Source organism: Mirounga angustirostris, unplaced genomic scaffold, assembly GCF_029215605.1.
Source record: "Mirounga angustirostris isolate CCGP_5_RB_7025 unplaced genomic scaffold, mMirAng1.0.hap1 SCAF_4, whole genome shotgun sequence".
Taxonomy (NCBI): Eukaryota; Metazoa; Chordata; class Mammalia; order Carnivora; family Phocidae; genus Mirounga; species Mirounga angustirostris.
Window position 1 is genome coordinate 168,302,336 of NW_026991712.1, and position 14,403 is coordinate 168,316,738.

A 14,403-nucleotide genomic window follows, 5' to 3' on the forward strand; every position below is an offset into this window, starting at 1 on the left:
CAGGGTTGTGAGATCAAGCCCCGAGTCGGGCTCTGCACTGAGTGGGGAGTCTGCTTGAGATTCGCTCTCTCCGTCTGCCTCTGCCCCTCCCCCACCCCATGCTCTCCACACCGCCCCCCCCCCCACTTTCTCTCTCAAAAAAATAAATAAAATATTTTTTAAAAACATTTCAGCCTCACACAGGGTGCCTGTGGGAGGCACTGAGTATGCCAGGAGCCAGGGCTGGGACTCTTACCGTCCTCGTCTGTCTGGAAAGTGACCTCCTTGCCCTCCTTGCGCCCCTCGGGGTTAGTGAGGATGAGCCGCACGTGAACACTCCGGTAGGGCAGCAGGTTCTTGATGGTGTAGCGGCTGACGCCCCGTTCCATCTTCACACACTCCCGGACGGTCTGGTTGTGGCTGCCGCCCAGCGTGTAATGATAACACAGGGACACCGCATACGTGTGGCAACGTGTCACGTTGTAGCCCAGAGGTTCCCACTGCAGAGTCAGCTGGCGGGCCTGGATCTCAGCGAAAGCCAGGCCTTTGGGGGCCCTCATGGGTTCTGGGGAACCCGGGAAGCACAGAGCAGAAGGCAGAAGAAATAGGAAGAGAAGAAGTGGGACAGGAGAGAAAATATCAGTCAGCTGCTGAAATCATCCCTCCTCTGTCCTCAAGAGTTCAAGAGACCAGCTAGAATGTCGAACGGGGAGTAGAAGTGTGTGCGCTGGAGTTAGACGGGGCCACATCTGAATCCGAGCTCTGCCCCTTGCTGCTGGCAACCACTGGCCGTGTCCCTTCGCCCCTCGAGCCTTAGCGTCTTCCACCACAAAATGGGATAATATGCCCTACCTCACAGGATGGCTGTGAAGTTAAAGGTAATGTGGGCAAAGCACATATGACAATGGCTGATACACAACAGGCCCTCAAAAGTGTTAGCTACAATTTTTTTTTTAATAACACAATTCACCTCCTATTTCAAGATCGTCCTGGAGGGCATCGGAACAGTCTGAAATGACCAAATGCTCTATTTTTCTTAATTTATTAATTCTAACTTCTTCTAAAACAGCTTATAGTAATATATATACGATACAATAAGATGTAGAAATCAGGACGATGGGGGAAATGACAACCAAATAAATAATGCCAGAGAATGTTAGGGAAACAGAAATGTATGCCATTACGTCCCATGCAGGTCTAAAGATAAGGTTCAGAATGGGCGGTGAGTTCCCTGGCTGCCAAAGCAAAAAGGGAAATACAATCTGTTATAGAAGGACAATAACAATAATGGCAGGGGGCGCCTGGGTGGCTCAGTCAGTTAAGGGTCCGACTCCTGATTTCAGCTTGTGATTTCAGGTTGTGATCTCAGGGTCATGAGATTGAGCCCCCACTTGAGAGTCTCTCTCTCTCCCTCTCCCTCTGCCCCTCCCCCTTACACGCACTCACTCTCTCACTCTCACTCTCAAAAAGATAAATAAATCTTAAAATAATAATGATAATAACAACAACAACAACGGCAGTTAACATGTGGTGGGTGCTCTGCATGTGCCAGGCCTTGCTCTGGAGGCTTGAAAATACATTCTCTCATTGAATCCACTCTGTAATCCAATAGACACGTGCCATTTCTAGCCCTGTCAAATAGATACAGAAATGGAGGCTCAGAGAGATTAAGTAAGTTGCCCAGAGTCAGTGACACAGAGAGTCACACAGGGAAGCTGGGATGCAAACCTGGACAGGTTGGCTCCAAAATCCAGACTCTTAACCACCGCCTGCCTCCCCATGAGGAAGCCAGTGTCCAGCAGCAACAACCACAAAATCACACCAACGCCTCAGGACGGACAGCTCCCCCAACACGAGGGAGGAGCATGTTCCCGCGCTTTACAGCCTCTTGATGAATCTGTGACGCCACTTATAAAACGTAAAGAACCCAAGGCTTCTGAAGCAAAGGCAGGATGGAGCCCAGGTGCTCAGCCTCTAGTCCTCCATCTGCACTGACCAGCTGCATGATCTTCAATCTCTGGGCCTCAATTTCCTCATCAAGGAAATGATGGGACAAGCCAAGATTACTGACAATCTTCTCTTTCTTGCACCCTAACTCTGTGAGATGCAGTTTCATTCCCTCAAGTTCCATGAGCACCTGCGAAGCATCCCCAGTTAGAGATTCTCAGGACACGCCTTAGTGAGCAGATGAGAAAACACTGTTGCTTGCCTCTTGAGATGATTAAGTATGACCCTACTATCATTTCTACAGGATTCATTTGCTCAGGATGCTCTTTACAAAGAAGATGCAAAGGGAAACACCATGCTCTGGACTCAGGAGTACGATGCCGGCCCAAGTACAGCACAACACAAAGTTCATTTCCACCGGAGCTGTCCTTTCTTCCCTGAGCCACGGGCAAGGGGCAGCCTCCAGTCATATATCAGGCCACCAAAGAAATATGTCAGCACCTGCTAGGAGCAAGGCCCACCTCTTGACTTCTTGCACAGTCTGGCTCCCTTCTCCCCACAAGCAAGGCAGACCCGATCCCCACCCGACAAGAATGCTGAGGGTCTGGTCCCACTGCTCACTGCAATCCGAGGGCTGCTGGCTGCAAGCCCACTTATCACGCTTGTTTCCTTGCCTGTTCCTGGCCCCCAGAGATTTTCCTCCTGTTTTTCTATGTGGTTTTGTTTTACCCCGCATTCTTAGGAGTTTGGAGTGGATGGGGGCGGATTTCATGTGCGCTCGCCCTGCCATCTTGTTCAGAGATCCTTGCTTTATTCCCTGACTTCCAGGCTCTGGTCCTGGCTGCCCTATGGGTACTGTCTGTCCCAGAGGGTCTAGGGAGCCAAAGCCCCAGTGCTTTATTTGCTCCCGGCAGCTCTGCGCACATCCCCGCCCCTGGGGACACTAGCCCCTTTGCATCCTTGCTGGGTTGGCCAACATGCACTGCCGCCTTTGCCCTCCTGCAGCATTTAGAGAAAGACATGAGAAGTTACCTGTAAACTGGTGACACAGGCTGGGCTGGGACTATGACAAACAGGACGGTAAGTGTCCCATCCAAAGGGGACAGCTGCTACTCAGCTCCAGGCAATGTTCTCATGAACAACTACAGACTCGGGATGGCCAGATCCTCCCCGCCCCCCTTTTTTTTTTAAAGATTCTATTTTTAAAGTAATCTCTACACCCAACGTGGGGCTCAAACCCGCAACCTGGGATCAGGAGTTGCACGCTCACCGACTGAGCCAGCCGGGTGCCCCGAGATCCTCCCATTTTTTTAAGAGAAGCCAGAAATTCAGATTTTTATGTGAAACCTCCAGATTTTTAAATACTGGCAACCTACTCAGGTTTGGGTAAAAACCACTTCGTATGGCACAAAATAACAAACCTCTAACCTGGAGGATGAAATTTCCACCTTCATACTTGGGTACCTCACTCTAAAAGACATGTTAGCCCCCACCGACCTCACTGGATTGAGGGGTCTTTGAAAAGAAAGCTCTTTCCTCTTCTCTCCCCGCCCCCCGCCACACTGATCAAATCTGGGCAAATCCAGGGGCTCAAATAGTTTGTTGACTACAGACTGATCTGTTGATTGAAGGGTGTGAATTCATGAGTCTCTCTGTTTCCAAAAACCATCTGGCACCCAGACATACTCTCTTCAGCTGCCAGCACACACTGGCAAAACAGAACTTGGGGACCTCGAAGCCCCATCCCTCTAAATTCCATAGGGCTGCAGGCCACTCAGAGATCAAAGGTCGGATGCGTGGGGGAGGGGGAGCGGGGAGACGAACAAGGAGGCTCACAGTTAACACCTGTTAAATTACACCAACATGTGTTGATTTTCTTTTTTTTTTTTAAAGATTTTATTTATTTATTTGACAGAGACAGAGATAGCGAGAGCAGGAACACAAGCAGGGGGAGTGGGAGAGGGAGAAGCAGGCTTCCCGCCGAGCAGGGAGCCCGATGTGGGACTCGATCCCAGGACCCTGGGATCATGACCTGAGCCAAAGGCAGACGCTTAACGAATGAGCCACCCAGGCGCCCGTGTTGATTTTCTTAATTCTAATAGGATGCAATAACCCTGAACCGTTCAACTGTTCCTCCTGGAAGGGGCTTTGGAGTGGGGTCTGGTACTCCAAATTTCAAATCCAATGGGGTCTCCAAAGTGCAAATTCTATACAACTATTTGTTAAAGCAATATATTTCAAAGCCCTTTCTTAAGCCGCTCCTGACTATCCTCCAGAAACTACTCAGAGCGGGGAGAAAAAACACTGTGAGCACGAAATTGTTCAGTGTAGTCTTACTTATAATAATAAGGATCTGGAAACATAATAGTTAAGCAATATGGAGACACTCCCTGGACTTCTAAAAGCCAATAAACATAATTATAAACACCACCACACATGGGACGCCACAAAGCAGAGGAAGCAGACTACAGAATGCTTTCTACATCCCAATGACAAGGGTGTAAAACTGTACTGAAGGCATATGGGCAGAGATTTGAAGAAGACTGAAAAACTGGGCGAGGATGGCAAGGTTTAGAGTGATTTTTTTTAAATGCCTTCTCCTGACATTATATTACTGTTTTTACAGTAAATCATATTGCAGGAAGGGAGTTTCAGGGAGATGGGGGAGAGGACAACACAACTGACCAACCGCAAAACTGCTGGCCAAGGTGCCTAGGCAGAGTGTTGGGGAAGGGGGTGGGAGGTACATCACCGAACCAAGAGAAGCACATCATTAGGACGGGCAGGAGGAGTCATTAAGGTTTTGTCTGTCTGGTCCCGGGCCCCAGCTTCTGTCCTCGCCAGCCCCTGTGAAGTGTTCAGCAGTGCCTGGCACAACGTGGCCACGTCAGCCCATGATGGCACCTGCTGTGCCCGTGGCTGCTCTGGTTTTCAAATACTTCCCTGGAAATCAGGAGAGTCAGACTTTGGTTCTGACTGCTATGGACTCACTGGGTGGATCTGGGCAAGTGACTAACTCTCTAAAACTCAGTTTACTCGTCTGTAAAATGGGAGTTAGCGACCACTGTCACCACGCAGCCTGCGGCTGGGGCCCACTGTACCATCCCAGGCAAGTGCCTTCCCCTCTCTGGGTTTCATTCCCCCATCTGTATACTCAGGAGAGGAGAAGAGAGATTGTCTGTGGACCGCCAGCTCTGATTTCTTTTATTCTGAATACCGGAGCAGAACTTTAACTTGAAGAGTTAAAAACACTGTAACAATAACAGCTGTCATTTGCTGCGTGCTTACTGTATGTCAGGCCCCATCTTCACACGTATTTGGTACATCTATGGCCATTACTTGCATTTCACCCGAAACACTGGAAGGCCCGAGGGTGCAGGCCTCACACCTCCTCTTTTTTCCACGCTCACTTATTCCCTAAAATCTCAGGACTGAATCCAGGGTTCTCAACCCTGGCACTCCTGACACTTTGTACTAGATAATTCTCTGTTGTGGGGGCTGTTTGTGCACCATAGGACGTTCGGCAGTTTCCCTGGCTTCCTCTACCCTTCAGATGCCATTATCACTCCACCCCCGGTTGTAATAACCCATGTCTCCAGACACTGCAAATGTCTCCTGGGAGACAAAATCACCCCCAGTCAAGAACCACCAGGGTAAAAGATTTCATCCAGTCTCGTGGCTTTAAATGCCATCTATGTCTATGCTGCTGACTTTCAAATTTCTATCTGCAGCCTGAACCTCTTCCCTGAGCTCCACTCGTAAATCCATCTGCCTGATGGATATCTCCACTTGAACGTCTAATAGGCATCTCAAAGTCAACTTTTCCAGCACAGAACTCCTGATCTACGGCACCCCGTCACACCTGCCCCTCTGCGGTCTGCTTCTTTCCAGTAAATGACAACTCCAACCTTCCAGCTGCTCAAGCAAAACACCTTGGAGTCATCCCTGACTTCCCTCTACTTCCCTCTCGCCTGTGCAATACGCGGTCCATTGGCAAATGCAGTCAGCTCGACCTTCACAGCCTCCACACCTTGCAGCCGCCCAGTTATAGCAGCCTCCTCACTGGTCTGCCCTTCTTGGCCCCTTGCCCTCCTAGAATCTATACTTCGCAAAAGGGCCAGAGCCATCCTTTTAAACAAAGTAGGTGATGTCACCCTGTTTTCCCCCCAGCAATTTCTCCAGCTTCCTTTGTGGCTCAGTCCTTCGCCTCCTTCAGGTCTTGCTCAAAAGTCACCTTCTCAGTAAAATGGTCCCTTGAGCATTTTTTTTTAAATAGCAATCCTCCTACCCCCACACCCAACCCACCCCCTCCCACCCTGGCCCGCCCTGCTTTATTCTTCACAGCGCTTATGAGCTTATCATCATCTGACAAACTATATATCTCACTTGTTTTACTGTCTCCTCCTGCCAGCATGTGAGTTCCATGCAGAGTTCCTGCAGGGCAGGGGGAACTCATATGCCAATGGCCTTGGTCTGTCGCGGCCACAGCGGCCACAGTCCTATATTCCTAGCAACTACAGTATTGCCTGACACCTAACAATAAGCATTTGTTGAATGAACCTTAACACCAACCCTGCATGGTAAAGATTCGTATTCTTCTCATCCTGTAAAACAACCAGACGAAAGCTCCAAGAGGTTAAGTAACCTGACCCAGATTCCTCACCTAGAAAGTAATTCCCACTGGAACACTCCAACCCACCACCCAGAGTCTCTTCAAATGGGACATTCAACTGGATTTTAGATGGTTCCCCAGATCAGCTTTTAAAAACACTTAAGAATATAGACTGGCAAAAATAATAAAAACCTTGTATCCTAACCAAAAATTAACTCAAAACGGATCATTGGACTCAAATGTAGAGTAAAAATAGAACACTTTTAGGAAGGAAAAAAAAAAAAAAAACAGGAGAAAATCTTTGAGATCTAAGGCAAGGCAAGGAGGTCTTAAACTTGACACCAAAACACAACTCATAAAAGGAAATGTTGACAAACTGGCCCTCATCAAATTAAAAATGGTTGCTCTGTAAAAGCCCAGGTGAAGAGTATGAAATGATGAGCTAAAGCAAAAAGAAAATATTTATACACTGCATACAGAACAAAGGACTAGTATCTAGAAAACGTGTAAAGAACTCTCAAAACTCGGGGCGCCTGAGTGGCTCAGTCGGTTGAGCGTCTGCCTTCGGCTCAGGTCATGATCCCAGGGTCCTGGGATCAAGCCCCACATGGGGCTCCCTGCTCTGTGGGAAGCCTGCTTCTCCCTCTCCCACTTCTCCTGCTTGTGTTCCCTCTCTCTCTGTGTCTCTCTGTCGAATGAATAAATAAAATCTTTAAAAAAAAAAAAAAAAAGAACTCTCAAAACTCAGAAGGAAAGAACGAATAATCCAATTAGAAAATGGGCAAAGACATGAACAATTCACCTAAGAGGATGACAGACAGCAAATAGCACATGGACAGCTATTCAACATTATGCATTAAGGAAATGCAAATTAAGACCAAGATGGGATATCACCACACACCTCTCAGAATAGTTAAAAAAAAAATAATGACAATTCCAAATGTGGACAAGGATAAAGAAAACTGGATCACTCATACATTGCTGGTGAGAATGTAAAACAAAACAGCCATTCTGGCAGTTTCTGATAAAACTAAATATGTGATTATCATACAACTCATCAGTCACACCCTTGGGCACTTATCCCAGAAAAATGAAAACGCATGTTCGTGCAAAAATCTGTACACAAATGTTCACAGCAGCTTTACTTATAAGAGCCCAAAATAGGAGCCAGTCCAGATGTCCTTCAACAGGTGAATAACCATTCACCTGTTAAAACAAACTGCAGTGTATCCACACCATGGAATACTACTCAGCAATAAAAAGAAACAAATGACTGATGTACTACAACAACTTGGATGAGTCTCCAGGGAATTATGCTGAGCAAAATAGCCAATCTTAGTGCCAAGACAATTCAATGGGAAAAGAATACTCTTTTCAACAAATGGTGCTGGGACAACTGGACATCCACATGCAAAAGAATGGAGTTGGTCCCCTACCTCACAACATATGCAAACACTACCTCAAAACAGATCAAGGGCCTAAATGTAAAAATTAAAACTATAAAAGTCTTAGAAAAAATAGGGGTAAATCTTTGTGACTTTGAATTGGGCAATGGTTTCTTAATAAGACATCAAAATCACACACAACAAAAGAAAAACAGACAAATTGGACTTCCTCAAAATGAAAAACTATTGTCTACAAACGACACCATTTAGAAAATTAAGAGACAACCCACAGAATCAAAGAAAATGTTCGCAAATATATCTGATAAGGGTCTAGCATCCATAATACATAAAGAATTCTTACAATTCAATAATACAAAAACAAATAACCCATCTTAAAAATGGGTAAAAACTCTGAGTAGATATTTCTACATAGAAGACATACAAATGGCCAATGAGTACATGAAAAATTGCTCAATATCATTAACCATCAGTGAAATGCAAGTCAAAAACCCACTGAGATACCATTTCACACCCACTATGAGGGTTATAATCAAAATCAGATAATAACCACTGTTGGTGAGAATGCAGAGAAATCAGAACCTTCATACACTGCTGATGGGAATGTAAAAAAATGGTACAGCTGCATACAATGCAACATTGTTCGGCAATAAAAAAAGATAAAGGAAAAAACATGCTACAACATGGATAAACCTTGAAAACATGAGCTAAGTGAAAGAAGCTGATCACAAAGACTATGCTTCATATGATTCCATTTATATGAAATGTCCAGAAAAAAGGCAAATCACAGAGACGGGAAGTAGATTAATGGTTGCCTAGAGCTGGAGGTGGTAGGAGGAAATGTGGGGAGGAGTAGACTGCTAAAGAGTACAAACTTTCCTTCTGGGGTGATGAAAATGCTCTAAAACGGATTGTGGTGATGGATGCACAACTCTGAATATGCTATAAATCACTGAATTGTACACTCTAATGAGTGAATTTATGAGATGTAAATTATATCTCAATAAACCTGTTACCAAATTTTTAAAAACCAATTTCAAAAGGTTATATACTATATGATTTCATATTTATATAACATTTTTGAAATGGCAAAATTTTAGAAATGACGGGCAGATTACTGGTTACCAGGAGCTGAGGTGGGAGGAAGGGAAGGTGAAAATTGATATAAAGAGCCACACAAAGGAGTCTTAAATTGACTGAACAGTATCTTGACTATGGCGATTAACATGCAAACCTATACATGTGATAAACTATATAGCACTAAATACACACACGCACACACGCACACACACAAATGGGGACAAGTGAAATTGGGGAACTCTGAAGATCTGCGGATTATATAAATGTCAATACCTTGGCTGTGATATTATACTACAGGTTTGCAAAATGTTCCCATTGCGGGAAACAGGGTAAAGTGTGTGGGCAATCTCTGTATCTTTTGCTTTCTTTTTTTTTCTTTTTTTTTTTTTAAGTACTCTCTATACCCAACTTGCAGCTTGAACTCACAACTCCGAGGTCACAAGTCACATACTCTACCAACTGAGCCAGCCAGGCCCCCTGCAGTTTTTCTTACAACTGCATGTGAATTTATAATTATCTCAATAAAGATTCCAATTAAGGAAATACATTGAAACCCGTTCTGTTCTAGTCTCAATTTCTCTTTAGGTTAAACAATAGTGTCCTTTGATGTAGGAGTGCCATAGCTCCTAACAGCTGCTTATACCGTTTTGAACAAAGAAGAGCAGACCTCAGGCTCAAAAGACCCAAGAAAATCCAGTTGAAATTTAATAACACACTTTTATTTTATGGTATATAGTCATTTATCTAAATGCTTTAATGTAGAATTAAGAACACAAATTCTGGAGCCAGGCAGTCAAGGATTCCAATGCCAACTCCACCACTTATTAGCTATGTGACCTTGTGCCAGTCACTTAACATCTCTGTACTTCAGACACCTCATCTGTAGAATGGGTATGACAAGAGTACCTAGATCATAGTGTTGGGAGTTTTAAATCAATGTCTGTGTGTGTGCGTATGTGTTTATATACATATGTGAGTCTGGCACAAAATATTAGCTATCATTACCTTTACCATAACAAGGATTGGGGGGAAATCACGACGTTTTATAATGTTTTAGAGGCACAAGGGCAGGCCATATTACCTCTCGTAATGTGCCCCCTTGGTCCATCCCTGGGTAGCCCTGAGCCCATACCCAGGTGTCCCAAGGACGGAGTTGGGCCAGGAGGTACCCACCTGCGCACTTGGTTCGGCTGATGAGGGGCGGCCCGGGGCGGCCAGTGCCGCCGTCACCCGGGCGCGTGAGCAGCACGCTGATCTCGTACTCCGTGTCCGGGTCAAGGTGCCACAGCTTGTAGGTCTGCAGGCTGACGGCATGCACCTCGGCCCACGGGCCGCGGGACATGCGGTACTCAATCTCCTTGCGCACAATCGGCCCGTCGCCAATGATGGAGTTGGTGTTGAGCTGGATGATGAGGTAGGTGGGCCCTGCGCGCAGCAGCTGCGGGGGCGCAATGGGGGTGGGGGGCTCTGCGAGGGCGTGAGGGAGAGGCGGAGCCGAAAGATGCGCTGTGAGACCCTGCCAGGATGGCAGCACATCCGAATCCCCAGTAGCCCTCCCTGTCCTCCCAGGACCCTGATGAAGCCCCCAGACCCTCAACTAGACTTTCTTGCCCGCGCCCACTAAATCCCCAGGCCCTAAGGGGCACCCGCTCCAAAGGCTGATCCCACACTCACCCCTAAGCCTATACCCTGTCCCTCACTCCCCTCTGAATCCCCGAGTTCTAGCGTTCAGGGGCTGACCGCAGGAGGCTTGGCTCAACCCCAGCTCCCCAGAGCCAGACCCCGCCTCGCGTGGCTCACACACTAACAGGGTCTCCCCGCCCACCGGTCTCTCAGACCCCGCCCCCTCGATCAGACCTCCTTCCAGGGGAGAAACTGCCCCTTCCACAGGCCCCGCCCCCGGTCACACCCTGCCGGCCCCACCTTTCCGCGGGCCACGCCCCTCTATCCGGCCATGCCCCGCCCCCCCCGCCAGCCCCATCCCTCGGAGGGGGCAGCCCCAGCACCCACCCCCCTACGCGAGCGTAAGCCGGCTGACCCTTGACGATGAGCTCCGCGAAGTTGGAGACGCCCGCGCCTCGCGGGGCCTGGGACACGCAACGGTACAGGTCCTGCTCCGAGCGGCTCACGGAGGGCAGCAGGAAGGTAGCTAGGAAGCGCCGGTGGCTGATGTGCCGCACGGCGGCGGCGGGCACCAGCGCCCCGCTCTGGCGCTGCTCAGGGGTAAGGTGGACAAGGTCAGGAGCGCCCGAGAGGAAGGGTCGCGATCTCGCTCTGACCGGGGCGAGGGGAGTAGTCTATGTCCTGGCCCCATTTAGCTGTTCCTAGTACACAGGGGACATATGGGGTTCCTGGAACTAGCTCCGCCACTGGAAGGTGTGGAATAAGAAGCTGATTAAGGGAATGTGGTCTCTGCCTCTGATGGAGGGTGGTCTGGGGATCCTGGAGCCCCCCTCTGTCCTGGGGGTATAAGAGCACCCAAGAGGGCAGAGCAGAGCCTAGGTGAGGGCAGGGAGGCATGAGTAGAGGTGCTGGAAAATGCAGGAGCGACTCAGCACCCCGCAAGGAAAACCCAGGTCCCAGAAGAAGTCTCCCCCACCCTGATAAGGTCCCTGCCCCCCTCACCTGCAGGAGAAAGCGCTCGGCCTCTACTGCTCTGCCCGCGGCCATGCACTGGAAGGAAGCGTTCTGGCCAGCATTGACCTCCACATCGCCCAGGCGGGAGAAGTGCGGGGCCTTCGCTGCGAGGAATAGAGCCTGCGTGTGAGCTGGGCCTGTGTCCCCCACAGGCAGGAGCCCCGGCCACCACACCCCTCACCCTGCACCCTGGGGGACTGGGACTCACCGCAGGGGTAGCTGAGAAGCAGGACGTCATCGAGGCCCATGTAGCCCCTTCCGTCTGGGGAGGTGAGGGCCTCAAACAGCACCTGGGGGAGGCGGGAGGGTCCCTGTCATATCCCTCCAGCCCTACCTGGGGGGTGCCCACAAGGGATCCCTTTAGCTCTGCTCCAGTCCAGGCTCCTCAACCAGTCGAGGTCAGAGCCCAACTCACAATGACCTTCCCTACCAAGCCGGCTAGTTGTGGGAGGGAGTGTCAGCAGCCAGAGCTAACAAGGTCAAGGCCAGAGGTTCCATCCCAGTTCTGGACCCTTGCCCTCAAGCAGGAAAACTTCTCCCAGCCAGACAGGGTTTCCAGGTCAGCACTGTTCCAACTCACCCTTGACTCTAGCCACAGACTATTTCTATTGACAGTGATCTCTGACGCTGGATCTGGACCGCAGTGGCACTGAATCACCCGATGCTGACCACAGACTGACCCCTGACCTTGACCGCATATTGACTCCCAATGCTGAACACAGACTAATTTCAACCTCGGTCACTAGCTTACTCTGACCTCAGGCTGACACCTCTCCACCCCCACCCCTAAGCACAGGCTGACCACAGACCAAACCCAGCCTACCTGATATTCATTGGGCCAGAAGGTGCTGACAGCCAGCTCAGCCTGGTGCCACTGATGGCCATGCGACCCAGTCATGTTCCAGACGGCACTGCCCAGGGGACCCCCATTGACACGCACGTAGACGCCCAAGGTGCCCGGGCTGTGCCCATCCCGGCTATACAGGAAGTAGCTGAACTGCATGCAGTGGGTATCATTCTCGCTCAGGCTCTGGAAGATGACATGGGCCCTCTGGCCTGGAGCATGCTGAGAAGCATTGACCATCAAGTAGGAGCCTGGAAAGAGAGGAGGAAGAGGCAGGAGCTGAGGAGGCTTGGGGAGGACCAAGGTCAGGTAGGCAGAGGAATGGGGCAGAAACAAAGGACTCCAGGCATTTGGACCCACTGGGTGTCAAGGGTTCTGAGTTCTGGTCCCAGCTATGACTCACTAGGTTGAGTCCCTTCACCTTCCTGCATCTGTTTCCCAGAGGAGAGAATTGGAGAGGCAAAAAATACACACAAGTGATTCTCTCAAAACCTTTTATGGCCCCTCACCACCTACAATCACAGTCCAAGCTCATGCTGACCCACGACTTTCCCCATGTTCTGAGCTGCCCTTGGAGGCAGGGACTAACTAGGTCATTCATCTTGGAGTCAAGAGTCTGGCACATGACAGGCCCTCGAAAGCTCCCTTTTCTGAAGCCCTCCCTCCCTGCTCCTCTACAGGCTTCTCTCCTGGCCTTTGGATCATTAATAAAGTGTAGGTCTGTCTCGCCAGCAGTCTGTGATGCCTCGGGGGCTCCACTGGGTCCCCAGCACAGGTCTGAACCCAAGCTGAATGAGCATATAGACCAGAGACCAAATGAAAGGACTCTAACTTCCCTTCCAGCCCCCACCCTAGGTCTAAATGCCTGGGATACAATTCTCTTAATTTCCAACATGGAGAAAGGCAGCACTCTCCTTCCCCAGATCCAGATCCGGGCTGGGCACGGGCAGGGGAGTAGGAGGGGGGTTGGCAGGGTGAGAGTGGGCTGGACTCCTCAGGACCTGGCTGGAGGATTATGGCTTCCCTTTTGTGGGGAGAAGGCCCCAGCAGCTGCCAAGAGGGTACCCACAGCCACCCAGCGCTGCCTCCTCCCAGGCTTGGCTACCAGCCAACACAAGCTCATTCAGATCCCAAACCAGCAGGCTCCCTGCTCTGGGAGGGCTCCCCAGGGACTCCACTGGAAGGGATCTCATTCATCTCTGTGAGCCAGAGGCCTGTGAAGGCGGCTCCTGGATCAGTCCTGGCAGGGTAGTAAACAGAACCCCCGAGTCTCCATCCCCACCCAGAAAGGGGCACATCCTGGCCCCCAACAGTGTCTCCGGTCCCACTCCTCTATCCTCCTCTCTCCTCTCCCTGTGAGCAGCTACGTGTGTCTCTCCCCCTTTCAGTCTGACACTTTGTTCTTGCCTCTTCCTCTGGCCTCCTCTGCCCCTCTGCCCCTCTCTCCTCTCTTTTTTCCTACTTTGTCCTCACTCTGCATCCCTCTCCTTCTCTTTCATTTTCTCCCTTCATTGCAGTGGCTCTTCCTTCTCCTCTCTGTTGCTGAATCTCCCTCGTTCCTTCTCCCTCCATCCCCAACTCCCTTCCCTAGAATGTGAGCACCAAGAGAGCAGAGACTGTGGCCCTCTTGCCAACCACTGCAGCCCCAGGATCCAGCACAAGGCCCACACGAAATACTAAATTTCTCGCTCCCCATGAGAGAGAGAGGCAGAGCCCACACAGGGTCCCTGCCATGGTGGGCACCTTACAGATCACAGTCACACAGGTCAGACACTGATACCTACTAACACAGAGGTCAAACAAGGAGCTGAAGGCTGTTTATGTAAAGGCAGAGAGGAATGCCCCAGGGGAGGGCACAGTGTGAGCAAAGGCACAGAAGGGGGAGGCAGGGAGGCCTCCAG

General features: G+C 49.7%; 1 protein-coding gene across 7 annotated transcripts in view; it reads right to left on the bottom strand.

Moving 5' to 3' along the window:
• PTPRU (protein tyrosine phosphatase receptor type U) overlaps positions 1 to 14,403 on the bottom strand; it is a 77,686-nt gene that overhangs the window by 46,538 nt on the left and 16,745 nt on the right. For 6 of the 7 annotated variants that reach the window (XM_064589618.1, XM_064589617.1, XM_045898255.3 and 3 more), the window contains 6 exons: positions 12,482 to 12,753; positions 11,867 to 11,948; positions 11,647 to 11,762; positions 11,060 to 11,234; positions 10,195 to 10,488; positions 236 to 544 (listed from right to left, as the gene is read on the bottom strand). In XM_064589618.1, the coding sequence (XP_064445688.1) occupies positions 236 to 544; positions 10,195 to 10,488; positions 11,060 to 11,234; positions 11,647 to 11,762; positions 11,867 to 11,948; positions 12,482 to 12,753 (1,248 nt within the window). Of the gene's footprint in view, positions 1 to 235; positions 545 to 10,194; positions 10,489 to 11,059; positions 11,235 to 11,646; positions 11,763 to 11,866; positions 11,949 to 12,481; positions 12,754 to 14,403 lie in introns of those variants that run through there. The other variant, XM_064589619.1, reaches the window with a different exon arrangement.